Source organism: Lontra canadensis, unplaced genomic scaffold (assembly GCF_010015895.1).
Source record: "Lontra canadensis isolate GAN:19392208 unplaced genomic scaffold, GSC_riverotter_1.0 scaffold108, whole genome shotgun sequence".
In the NCBI taxonomy this organism is placed as follows: Eukaryota; Metazoa; Chordata; class Mammalia; order Carnivora; family Mustelidae; genus Lontra; species Lontra canadensis.
This window is the reverse complement of record NW_022631102.1, coordinates 1,266,367-1,280,045: the sequence shown is the minus strand read 5'-3', so window position 1 is coordinate 1,280,045 and position 13,679 is coordinate 1,266,367. Positions and strand designations below refer to the sequence as shown.

Here is a 13,679-nt window from a genome sequence, read left to right as displayed (position 1 = left end):
TGTTGGTATAACTGATTTTTTAAAGTATGAGTGGATTCTCAGTATGACGTCACTCCAAAAATGACAAACATGTCAAAAATGAAACTCTGACAAAATAATTAGGATAAGATCTATTTATCCCCACATAATAGTCTAGATCCTTTAGTCATTTCTCTTTTTGCATATCTCACCACAGTTGTAAATGTTCATGTTTGGAGAGCATTTTTACCTGCTTACTTAGCAAACAAAAGAAAACACCTGATAATGATATCAAGATAGATTATAAACATGGAGACTTACTTGTATCACAAAAAATACTCAGTAAAACTGAGTCTAACATTTCATTATATTCTGGAGCTGCAACATTTCATATTCCAACAATTATTAAGCCTCACAAATCAGAGTCAATTAGTATCCAAAATACTCCCCAGCCCCTGTAATAATACTATAATATGCTATTTTATCTGATAAAGTGAATTACTCTTATGATTAAAATTCACCCATAGGTATGCCTGGGTGCACAGTGGGTTAAGCCACTGCCTTCAGCTCAGGTCATGATCCCAGGGTCCTGGGATTGAGTCCCACATTGGGCTCCTTGCTCAGCAAGGAGCCTGCTTCTCTCTCTCTCTGCCTGCCTCTCTGGCTACTTGAGATCTCGCTCTTTCTCTGACAAATAAAATTTAAAAAAAAAAAAAAACACCAAAAAACTTCCTCTCTTCTGTTTGAATAAATAAATAAATAAAATTCACCCATACAAAGTCAAAGTTTGGTTTGACCCATGTTTATACCCAAAGCAAGTGGCTAAGAACGATGAAGGCTGGAAAGACCAGGAGGAAAGTAGGAAACAAAACACCATGGGAACTGCTGTTTCCCACAGTACAGCCCCCAAAACACACGGAACTATCCTCCTGATCATAACACCTATGAGGCAAGATAAAACACAAACACCTACTTTTGAAAGCACCACTGGGCTGCCACAATGGTAAGGAAGTTCCAGGGGGGGTACCCGAAGTTCTGGGTCACAAGGGAACACTGCGGCTGGCTTGCGTCCTTTAGGTCTGTGCCTCTGCGGCCCTATCACCTCCTTGTGCCTGGCTCCCAGGTACACAGGCAACTGCTGGTCTACCTTCTGCTACCACTAGTCAGTTTACATTTCCTAGAGGATTTTTTTTTTCTTTTTTAAGGGAAGGGGGTGATAAGGGCAGAAGGGGAGGGAGAGACAATCTTAAGCAGGCTCCAGCCTGGTAAGGGGCTCGATGTCATGACCCTGAGATCATGACCTGAGCCCAAATCAAGTCGGACACTTAACTGACTGAGCCACCCAGGCGCCCCGACATTTCCTAGAGTTTTATACAGAGGGAATCAAGCAGTATGTACTCCGTGGTCTGGCTTCTACCTTCCAGCATAATGATTTTGAGACCCATTCATGTTGCCGTGTGTATCAGTGGCCTGCACCTTGTCACTGCTCAGTAATATTTCATTATATGGATATGTAATGCTTTTCATCCATTTACCTGTTACTAGACATTAAGGTTGTTTCCAGATTTTGGCTACCACAAACCAAACTGCTCTGAACACCCATGTACATGTCTGTATGGCCGTCTGCTTTCTTTTTGCTTGTGTAATTACTTTGGAATAGAATTGCTGGACTGCATAATAGATTCATATTCAAGTTTTTAAAAATATTTATTCATTCATTCATTCATTTATTTATTTTAGTCAAAGAGTGAGCAGAGCAGGGGGAGGGGCAGAGGGAGAGGAGAGCACAAATCCTAAGCAGCTCCATGTCTAGCATGAAGACTGACGTAGGGCTCCATCCCAGGACCCTCAGATCATGACCTGAGCTGAAATCAAAACCAATTCAGGTGCCCCGATTCATATTCAAGTTTTAAAAAAATTTGATACACTGTTTACCAGTTTTTTTTTTTTTTTTTTTTTTTTACCAGACTGTAGCATGTTATATTCTCAACAGCAGTATTTGAGAATTCTGGGCTCTCCACATCCTCACCAACACTTGTTAGGAGGGGTGGCTCAGTTGTTAAGCGTCTGCCTTCGGCTCAGGTCATGATCCCGAGGTCCCGAGGTCCCGGGATCCAGCCCCTAATCAGGCTCTCTGCTCGGCAGGAAGCCTGCTTCTCCCTCTCTCGCTCCCCCTGCTTGTGTTCCCTCTCGCTCTTTCTCTGTCAAATAAGTAAATAAAATCTTTAAAAACAATTTAGACATTCTAATAGGTATTAAGTGGTATCTCATGGTGGTTTTAACTTGTATTTCCCTAAATATTAATGATGCTAAACACCTTTCCACGTGCTTACTTAGCATACATACATTCTCTCCAGTGAAGCATCTATTCAAATCTTTTGCCTGTTTCTTTTAAAAATCAGCCTGCTTATTTTCTTCAGTTTTAAGACTTCTTTGTATATTCTGGGTATAAGTCCTTTGTCAGATACAGGATTTCCAAGTATTTCCTCCCAGACTGTGTCTTGTCTTTTCATAACAAATAATATTTAAAAAGCACATTATATTTACTAAATAGCCAAATAAACAGAGCTAATTGCAGAATTTATTAACTGAAAGATATAAGAAACCATGCAAAACAGAGTACAAAGAGATAAAGAAAGTAAAAACATAAAAGAGAAATTAAGAGACAAGGAGAACAAAATGAAAGATACAGCATATGTCTAATAAGCACTCCAGAAGGCAAAAATAAAAAGAATGTAGAAAAAGAAATACCTGTACAGATAATTACAGAGATTTTTTCCAGACATGCTGATAAATGTTGATCCTCAGAATCGGTAAATTCAACAAATCCCACAGGGGAAAGTTAAAGAAATCCACATTTCCTTTTTTCTTATAGTGGAGGATTATTTAATCCTAATTTCAGGGGCGCCTGGGTGGCTCAGTGGGTAAAAGCCTCTGCCTTCAGCTCAAGTCATGATCCTAGGGTCCTGGGATCAAGTCCCGCATCGGGCTCTCTGCTCAGCGGGGAGCCTGCTTCCTCCTCTCTCTGCCTGCCTCTCTGCCTACTTGTGATCTCTTTGTCAAATAAATAAATAAAATCTTTAAAAAAAAATCCTAATTTCATTAAACCCCAAACCACTAAACTACAGTAAAGGCATTTTGAAATCGAATAATAGAAAATCATAGAAATGAAGTAGCAGGAAAGGAGACCACAAAAATGTTTGGAGCTGAAAAGAAAACGAATGGGAAAGGCACTTGAGTGGGCCTGTGACCACCTCAAGCTAGAAGAGCTACGACTGGACGAGCCCTGGCACATCACAGAATATTTGTCTTGAGAACTGGCAATACCTTCTGATTTTAGAAGCAGCAGAATTCTACATATTTATTCTCCAGACTCAAAACTTCACCTGATCTGGAGACAGGAGGTACAGCTGAGGGCAGGCACCATATGTTAAACAGCGTGACCAAGTCCCCATATTAGTAACAAATGCTTCAAGAAATAAACTGTCACAGGGGCACCTGGGTGGCTCAGTGGGTTAGGCCTCTGCCTTCAGCTCGGGTCATGATCGAGCCCCACATTGGGCTCTCTGCTCAGCGGGGAGCCTGCTTCCCCATCTCTCTCTGTCTGCCTCTCTGCCTCCTTGTGATCTCTCTCTCTCCCTGTCAAATAAATAAATAAAAATCGTAAAAAAAAAAAAAATAAACTCTCACAGTTATGGCCAATTGCTTTGACAAAGGTACCAAGACAATTCAATGGAGAAGGAATAGTCTTTTCTTTTAATAATTTTATATTTTTTTAAGATTTTATTTATTTATTTGACAGACAGAGATCACAAGTAGGCAGAGAGGCAGGCAGAGAGAGGAGGAAGCAGGCTCCCCACTGAGCAGAGAGCCCGATGCGGGACTCGATCCCAGGACCCTGAGATCATGACCTGAGCCGAAGGCAGAGGCTTTAACCCACTGAGCCACCCAGGCGCCCAAGGAATAGTCTTTTCACCAAATGCTGCAGGGATAACTAGATATTAACAGGCAAGAGAATAAATCTGGATCCCTGCTTCATACCAAAACCAAAAATCAACTCACAATGGATCATAGCCCCAAACGTTGAGAGCTACAACTATAAAGCTCTTAGAAGAAAGCAGAGGGGCCGGATTAACTGGCGTTGGCAGTTCACGACGCAAGCAGGAATAAAGCAGGAACTGACTCATTGTTCAGTGTGGCTGGCCGAGAAAACAGGAAAAGCACTTCCAGGACACCTAAGGAAAATGGTGCCCTGCAGAAGCGTTTACATGGCAAACCTGACACCACTCTCCTTACAGACGGTTTGAAGGGAAGCCCTGAGCCGTCCTCTGGGAACTCAGATTTTGGGAGGGTTCCCACCATTCCCAGAAGTGATGAGAGAAGCTTGCTGAACATGAACTTGTACACTTGGGGCTCCACTGAGCTGCACTGGCCGACAGCACGTCACCCCTGTTGTCATAGCCGGTTGTGGCAGACTGAGCACGTCCTGTATGACTCCACTGGGGAAGGCCTCTTGGAAGCTGGTGCCTGGGGTCCTCAGACTTCACCCCACACGCCTTTGTGCTTCACTGAGCTCGCCCCGTAGCCCGTCACTGTGGTCGAGCAGAGCTGTGAGTACAACCAGCTCCTGAGTCCTATGAGTCCTCCTGGCAAATCACTGAAACTAGGGGTGCCTGGGGGGCTCAGGTGTTAAGCGTCTGCCTTCAGTTCAGGTCATGATCTCAGGGTCCTGGGATCGAGCCCCGCATCGGGCTCTCTGCTCAGCGGGGAGCCTGCTTCCTTCTCTCTCTTTCTGCCTGCCTCTCTGCCTGCTTGTGATCTCTGTCAAATAAATACATAAAATCTTTTAAAAAAAAACCCAAATAAATAAAACTGCTGAAACTAGGGTGGTCCTGAGGACCCGTGCCGCAACTAATATACTAAGAGAAATCCACTTGCTTTTCGGTAGCATATAGTCAAAGCAGATTCCCAGAATTCTACTGGACAAGTACATTCTGAATGCTTAGGACAGTGTGTGCATGTGACCCGGAGGCCCCCAAACTTGGCAGGGCAACATGGGCATCTGGGAGTTTTGCGCGCCCGCCCCAGGCTCACTGCATCAAAAGTTCAGCCAGTGGCCGGGCGTTTATTTCTTAGAAAACCTGACTTGTTGACCTGCAACTTTCGTAGAGCAGGACTTCCTGAACTTCTTGCCCCAGCAGCTGCTAATGGGCATGAATCACACCAGCTCAGCTTCCTGTCCTCTTCCAACCCACACACACCCTCCTCCCTCAGCTGCAGCTTGATCCAGTCCTTGCTGCTGGGGCGGACAAACCAGGTTCAGTGCCATTATCTAGGGTATATAAAGAAACAGTGTTGGAGAAAGATTTTTTTTAAAGCTTTTATTTATTTATTTGACAGAGATCACAAGTAGGCAGAGAGGCAGGCAGAGAGAGAGGGGGAAGCAGCTCCCTGATGAGCAGAGAGCCCGATGCAGGGCTCGATCCCAGGACCCTGAGACCATGACCTGAGCCGAAGGCAGAGGCCCAACCCAATGAGCCACCCAGGCGCCCCTAAGAAAGATGTTTTTAGTATCTTATGAACTTTAAAAATGCACGTAAAAGTGCCTTGTAGACATTAAGAACTTTACGAACATACTATATTACTGGGCTTAACAGGCAGATGTGTGCACCATAAAATACAGCAGCGTCTTTGATGTGATGCTTCCAGGGCAAAGTTTATACTTCCTGACAGCTCTCTGCTCTCCTCTAATTAAAAACTCACACGTTTAACTTTGGTTTCAGATTTCAGCTTTGTTGATCTTGAGATATAAGCATTATCTCCGTGTTAAGAAATAACTTCATCAGGGAAAGATCACAGATGCCTCACATTTAAACATCAGAACTCACTTTATGGGGGGTGCGTGGGTGGCTCAGCTGAGGAGGCGTCTGCCTTTGGCTCGGTCATGATCTCAGGGTCCTGGGACTGAGCCCTGCGTCGGGCTCCCTCGGTCTGCTTCTCCCTCTCTTTCTGCCCCTCCCTGTTCATGCTCTCTCTTGCATACTTTCTATCCAATAAATAAATAAAATCTTTTTTTTTTTTTAAAGAATTCACTTTATGACTGGTATCCTTTCCTCCTGAGCCCCTTCCCTGTACCCCCCACCCCCCAGCACACGGCACTGTCCTGTAACAATATACTTGTTTCACCTTCCCGAGAGCCCCTCAGGGCATGGGCAATCTTGGAACTCAAAAGAATCTTCAAAATTCAGTTGGACAAATAAGTTCTGAATTCTTAGGACAGTGTGTGCATGTGACCTGGAGGTCCCCGAACCTGGCAGGGCAACACAGGAGGACATATGGGGAGTTCTGCAGGCCTGCCCAGACTCACTGAATCAAAAGTCCTGCCAGTGGGGTGTGGGCCTTTTTTTTTTCTTAAGACTTTCTGAAGCAGACATGCCTGGCAGAACCCCACAGAGGCTCTACATCTGGTGTGAACAAGCATGTCAGAAGGCAGGCAGGTGAAGGGGATTTGTGGAACAGTCTTTAGAAATTGGAGGCTAAGGAACGAGAATTCACAATCTTTTTTCTTTTTTTAACATTTTATTTATTTATTTGTTAGAGAGAGAGAATGCACAAGCAGTGGGAGCAGCACACTCCCCGCCGAGCAGGGAGCCCGATGTGGGGCTCCATCCCAGGACCCTGGGATCATGACCAGAGCCAAAGGCAGACACTTCACTGACTGAGCCACCCGAGTGCCCCTCTTTTCTTTTTTTTTTTTTTTAAAGATTTTATTTATTTGAGAGAGAGAGATCTCAAGAGAGAGCATGGGGAAGAGAGGAAGCAGCAGGCTTCCCGCTGAGCAGGGAGCCCGATTTGAGGCTCTCTGAGCTGAAGGCAGACACTCAACTGACTGAGCCACCAAGCTCTCCCAGGAGAATTCACAATCTTGACATCACAAATAGTTCTGAGTGGCACAAGGACTATGACATTGGAGCCAAAGAGAAGAAAGTATAACTTAGTGTGCCACTTGCCTATGTGGTGAATAATATCTGCAAAGTCTAAAATTATAAACCCTACTAAATAGTTTTCAGGAGGCTTAATTAGTCAGATAACAGTACAGATATTAAACTTGACAACATAAAAGTACAACTGAAAGAACTGGAAGGTAGGAGGGAAAGAGAAAGTGGATAAAGGGGACGGATGCTAACACCCTCCTCTTATAAGGAGAGAGGCCTGGAGATCCGGTTTAAAGTTGATGGTACAAAGAAACAGAGATATAAGGTTAACATTTAAAGTCATAACAGTAGGGGCACCTGGGTGGCTCAGTGGGTTAAAGCCTCTGCCTTCAGCTCGGGTCATGATCCTAGGGTCCTGGGATCGAGCCCTGCATCGGGCTCTCTGCTCATCAGGGAGCCTGCTTCCTCCTCTTTCTCTCTCTGCCTGCCTCTCTGCCTACTTGTGATCTCTGTCTGTCAAATAAATAAATAAAATCTTTCAAAAAAAATAAAGTCATAACAGTAGCCAATAAAAGAACTAAACGCACAGTTCAATAATACTAAGTTGGGAAGCAGAGAGGCAAAGTCACTTGCTCAAGTTTAGCTGGCGAGGAGATGTGACTACGGGTCCTGCATGCTCCAGCCTCGGACTGTGCCAGGAAGTAACCTGCCCAACGTCACACACCTGCTTAGCAGCAGAGCCGGAAAGAGAAACTAATTCTTGGGGTGCCTCTGTGGCTCAGTTGGTTAAGCGACTGCCTTTGGTTCAGGTCATGATCCTGGAGTCCTGGGATCAATTCCCGCATCGGGCTCCCTGCTCAGCAGGGAGCCTGCTTCTCCTTCTGACCCTTCCCCTTCTCGTGCTCTCTCTCTCACACTCTCTCTCCCTCATATAAATGAAATCTTTAAAAGAAAAATAAGAAAAAAAGAAAAGAAACTAATTCTCTAGCCTAAAAATTATTTGGAAAAATTATTCCTAAAATTTCCAGGAAAGACCATGTTGAAAATTTCTCTCATTTGCTCCTCGTTCATTCCTTCATTCGTGCTCGTTCTTTTCTCGGACACATACACACACACACGGCACTTTTTTTTTTTTTTAATTTTATTTTTAATAAACACACACGCCACTTATTAAAAAGAGCTCCTCTACTAGACTCACTTCCTCCCTTCCCCTCCACATCAGGCCTGTTCTCCAGAGCTACACCAGCTGACAGAGCAAGTCCTCTCTGCTGGAGGCAACTATGAAGACTTCCACCCCCAGCCATTTTGTCTTTCCAGACCCGACAGAAGGATGAAGAGATCCACACAAGACACGGGGTGAGCCTGCCTGCTCATCTCTGAGTCTAGAGACTAAGACCACCGGCTTCTGGGGGCCGGGCCACGGGCAAGAGCACCAAGCACGAGGTGAGCAGCTGCTGCGCGGGGATAGGCTGAGGCCACAGGCTGCGGAGGGTGCCGAGGCCGGGGCTAGGCCGGGGACCAGAGACCAGCCAGGGTGTGGGCCAGACCGCAGACCGCCAGAACCACTCAGTGGCCTGCGGAACTTCACAGAAACTTGTGAAATACTCAACAGAAATGCCAATCTACCCCCAAAATAAGACTTCAAAAATAAATTATAACCCAAACTCATTAGTACCTATAAAAAAGCAATTCCAAAATTTCACCTTGATTCGCTAGTACTTACGCCATTTTCTGTGCGTTTCTCTGCAGGTACATTTATTACGTTCCTCTGAGTTCTCTGCTCTTGGGTCTGACGGCCGCCTAGAGAAATGAAAGGGCCAGACTTACTAAAAGGCCAGTAAGAGGACACCCTCCCATCTCTTCACTTATTTAATTATTTATGCAACACAAGTAGAATATACCAGGATGAACAAATCAACCCTTGATACAGTTGAAAAAAATGCTTTATAGTTAATTTTTATAAAGTTGTTTAAATGAAATTTCTTCTGTTTCAGAATCTTGAAATTGACTTATATATCAAAAGATTTCTAACACTTAAAAATGGTCAAGATGGCAAGTTTTATATCACGTGTATTTTACCACAACTAGTTTTTATTAAACATTTTTAGAAGACTTCTTTATTATAGCAGGGACTAAAACAGAACTTAAAATCCAGCAGTAAAAACATCGGTGCGCAGAACTGGACTTCACTGGCAGGCTCACAACTGACATGGGGCATCAACCCAAATCAGGCAGTCTTAAGAATTCTCCCTTGCTCCATAAAAATTAAAATACTGCCCAAAAAAGGCTTCAGACTTAAACTATAGAAGTTATATGCCCTGTCGTATTTTTTAAACAAAATGAAGTGTGCTGCACACTTTATGTGCACCTGGTGACTCTGATGTCACAGCAGCTGAAGCCTTTGATGTGTGCAGCGCTGCCCCGGCCCACTCAGCTCTACAGCAGTTACCTAATGTGATTTGAGAATGATCACACCTCATAGCCTGCCTTACTACCTGAAATCCCTGCCTTCAAAGACACATGAACTTCATGTTAAAAAGACAAAATAAAACACAAGAAAACACTTTTTCTTCTCTTTCCTGTTACTCTGAAACATTTGACGAAAAATGCTATAATGGAAGCATGGCTTGCTTCACCTTAAAGCACACATTCTCAAAGCTAGTGATATTGTCCCCAAGGGGCAAAGACTGGTCCTTAGGGAACAGAAAATATCTTATTCTTTTTATGTTCACAGCAAAGATGCGCAGTGCGTAAACAAATACACAGTACCTCTGATGGGGAAAGATGACGGACAAGAACAGAATGTCGGAAAAAAGGGAGAGAAAATTCAAAAGGAGTTAAACAGACGTGAGGGGCATGGTGTGAGGCCGAGCACAGTCCTACAGCCACGACAGCCTCTTCACAGAGTCCAGTTTCCTAGTAGCAGGATTCATTCATTCTCTCTCTCTCTCTCTCTCTCACACACACACAGCTACAGGATTCCCTTAGAGTATGGCATCTGTCAGTTCACAAGGTAAATTAAATTCTTAGTTATTCTTGGTATTTTTAAGGAATAAGGTATTCAGGTTAATTTAATATTCTAGAACGTCTTCCCCTTCCCAACAACAAGCTACCAAGAAGTTAGAGTACTACGAAACATCCAACATCAGAGTTTTACCAAGTGTCGCTCCATCTCCACGGTAAGGATGGCCTTACGTTTGGAGTCAGCACACAGCGAACAGTAAGGGGTGACATTTGGCGAGTGCTTCTGGGGCATCAGCCCTACTGAACCCTTCACCAGAACACCTCACCAGCTGCAGTCACGACCCCATGCAGCGCGCCGAGGAGGACACGGGGGCGGAGGGCTGGGAAGTCACTTGCCCATGACGCACACCAAGAAGGCAGCCTCGCCCCCGCCTGCAGCACGCCGGCTCCTGGGTCCTGCTTTATGCTCTGGCCGTGGCCCTCACTGAGGCACTTTACACTCCAAGCTTGCTCCCTGAAGTGTAGAAGGTGACCGAAGTGAAGGTCCTCTATGCTCTCCTCTAGCTTCCAAATACAGAATTCTCATCACTCTGGTGAGGGGGCTCCTTCCCTTCTTGGGATGTGTCCTACAGTTCTACACAATAAGCACTCCGACGTCATCCCCTTCAAATACTATCAGTCGGTGACTACTGCCTTCCACTTAGCTCTGTGGGAAGCACAGAGGAATCATGTTCTTGGATCCTCAACTCTAGCTGTAAACCGGAGAAGCTCAGCGAACAAAAGAGGGAACAAAGCGCCCTTAAAAAAAAAAGATTTACTTACTTGAGACAGTGGGGTGGTTGGGGCAGTGGGGAGAGGCTGAGGGAGAGAATCTTTTAAGCAGACTCTCCACGGAGAGTGGAGCCTGACACGGGGCTTGATCCCATGGCCCAGGGGATCATGACCTGACTGGAAAACAAGAGCCAGACACCCAACTGACCGAGCCACCCAGGCACCCCCCGAAGGACCATCTTACTCCTCGGGCTCTGAGAGACAGGCGCAGTGTGTATAAGCACAGGCAGAGGAAACCCGGCAGAGGGGAGAGCACTGTGGGGGTCTCTTGTGAGTCGGGGCCCACAGAACATGAAGGTGCAAGAAGGGACGTGACTGAAGGGAAAAGAAGGGACGAGGAGGTCGAAGAGATGGTAGGGTCCTATTACAAATGCCATCTAAGCCAGGCTGAGGAGGGCCAAGCAGGGAGGCAGGGACGTTACTGGAAGGTTCCACAAACCAGTGCAAGCTGTGATGAATTTGATTCTTCAGTCCTTGACGGACGGTCCCCAACAGTCTCCTTCCTGGGAGCTTCCTTCAGCCTGGCATCCTGCATGCTCCCTCCACATCCTGCTCGAGCCCTCAAGGTCCCCAGTCTGCCTTCTGCAAACACGCGGCTCTGCACTGACAGTGGTCCTCTCGGCTCCACGCAGCCCAGCAGCCCCTCCTCGCAGGACCTGCCGGGCCTCTGCGTCAGCACCGCAAGGCGGAGCCGCACTGCGCGGGGAGGCCGCCGCCGAACTGGAAGGTCAGCACTGTCACCTTCCTTAGGACTCTGAGCAGTTCTCTGTAAGTATCCCTAACGCTTTCAAACATTATAAAGTGAGAATAAGACCTTCCTCCCAGCCCACCACCCAGGACATTAACAGTTATGCACACATATTGTATCAGTAAAAGTAAAATATAAAACTTTTAAGTATAGCTAAGTACGGGGCACCTGGCTGGCTCAGTCAGTTAACCGTCTGCCTTCAGCTTTGGACATGATCCCAGGGTCGTGGGATCGAGCACCGCATGGGGCTCCCTGCTCGGTGGGAAGCCTGCTTCTCCCTTTGCCTGCCGCTCCCCCTGCTTGTGCTGTCTCTCTCTGTCAAATAAATACATAAGTCTTGAAAAAGAAAATACAGCTAGGTACAAGAGGGGTAAAGTATTTGGAGAGCTCAGGCAGAGAGCTAAAATACATTCTTGGCGCTAGAATAGCGCGCAGCTGTCAGGTCATCTCGCCCTCCTCCCCGGGGGGCTTTTGTCCTGAGGGGCTGGGCTCCTGTCTCAGGTACAGGGAGATGAAGAGCTGGACCTGGGGCCTCCTGACTCCAGAAGACCGCGGACAGATGGGAAAGAGCCAGAAGTAATGAGACGCTGTCAAAAACAGCACCGGGACAGTATTCACCGCTATGGAAAGATGGTTTTAAAGTAGCTAGTAGCTCATCCTAGGAGCAAAATGTCCCTTATCATAAAATATAAATAAAAGGGGATAATTTGCAGTAAAGGAACCCTTTTACAAAAGGATGTCCCTGTTTATTTTTTTAAATACCAGAAGTAAGCCACAATCACAGTTAAATAACAAGTTAAAGGTCTCTTAACGCACAATGTATATACAGGCTTTTACAAAAAGATTCTCTCGTTTTGTTTAAATTCTAATTCAAAAATAGGTAGCATAGGGCGCCTGTGTGGCTCAGTGGGTTAAGCCGCTGCCTTCGGCTCAGGTCATGATCTCAGGGTCCTGGGATCGAGTCCCGCATCGGGCTCTCTGCTCAGCAGGGAGCCTGCTTCCCTCTCTCTCTCTCTGCCTGCCTCTCTGCCTACTTGTGATCTCTGTCAAATAAATAAATAAAATCTTTAAAAAAAAATAGGTAGCATATTCCCATGGTTTAAAATTCCAAAGGAACAAACAAGTATACAATTAACTGTTTGCCCTCCCTCCCCCGCAGTCTTCCCCTGAAGCTAGCAATGCGACCAGTTTCTTACAACGCTTCCCACGTACGAGCCAGTACAGGCGCCCAAAATTAGGCTTCTGTCTCCGTCACACAGAAGGCGGCACCATGGGCACGAGGTTTTGCGCTGTGCTTACTACCTTAGCTGCTCAGGAGATGGTGCGGGTCAGGGCACAGAGCTGCTTCCTTACTTCGGGCTGAGCGGCAGCCTATCGCACGCACGCACCGCCTCCTCTTTAACCTGATGCCCACGATGCCCACGGCGGGCATCAGGCCACCCCTGCTGGCCGTGCTCCGAGAGCGGCCGTGCTCCGTGAGCAACGTTACGTGGGCCCCATTTTGCACGTGTGCAGGCGTAGCTTTAGGGTAAGTTCTCAGAAGTGAGACTGCTAGGTAAAAGGTTTGGTTCTTTGGGGCGTTTAACAGAGGTCACTAACCTGCCTCTCTGCAGCAGCTGCCACCTGGCACTACGGCAGCATCGCGGACCTCCCCACCAGCACCGCGTTAGTCAATGTGCTCGTGCTCGCCAGCGCAACGGGCGAAACGGATTCACTGTTTTCCCTACATTTCTTTCACTAGGAGTAAGGCTGAACATCCTTTCACACAACCTAGGGCTGAGTGTATTTGCTTTTCTGTGACCTTTTTAAAAAAAACTGATTTTCCTTATCGATTTTTAGGAACTCATATATAAATGTATTTAGCCCTTGCACTACGAGCTATAAATGCTGTTTCCCAGGTTATACTTTGTTTTTTGACTTTGCTTAGGGTAGTTATTGCCACACAGGTTTTCTTTTTTTTGGGGGGGTCTTCTTTTCTCAATAATTTGGTTTTCTAGTCTTCTATACTTAGTGTTATACTTAGAAAGGTCTTGTTCACTCCAAGAATTTTTTTTAAAAAACATTTCTCCGAATTTTTCTAATCCTTTCATGGTTTTATTTATTCTTAGAATCTCGATATTTGATCTATCCAATATTTGTTAAAAACAATAAAAACAATGTCTTTAAACAGGAGGCCTCCTCACGTGTCTGAGTCTATCACCTGACCGGCCTGCAGCCCAGGGAACGAAGTGAGGCCGGGGTGG

At 45.9% G+C, this 13,679-nt stretch overlaps 1 protein-coding gene across 2 annotated transcripts in view; it reads right to left on the bottom strand.

Annotated features, from left to right (window-relative positions):
• PPP1R13B (protein phosphatase 1 regulatory subunit 13B) overlaps positions 1–13,679 on the bottom strand; it is an 89,231-nt gene that overhangs the window by 32,082 nt on the left and 43,470 nt on the right. For both annotated transcript variants that reach the window (XM_032839706.1, XM_032839707.1), the window contains exon 4: positions 8,617–8,693. In XM_032839706.1, coding sequence (XP_032695597.1) covers positions 8,617–8,693 — 77 coding nt within the window. The remainder of the gene's footprint in view (positions 1–8,616; positions 8,694–13,679) is intronic.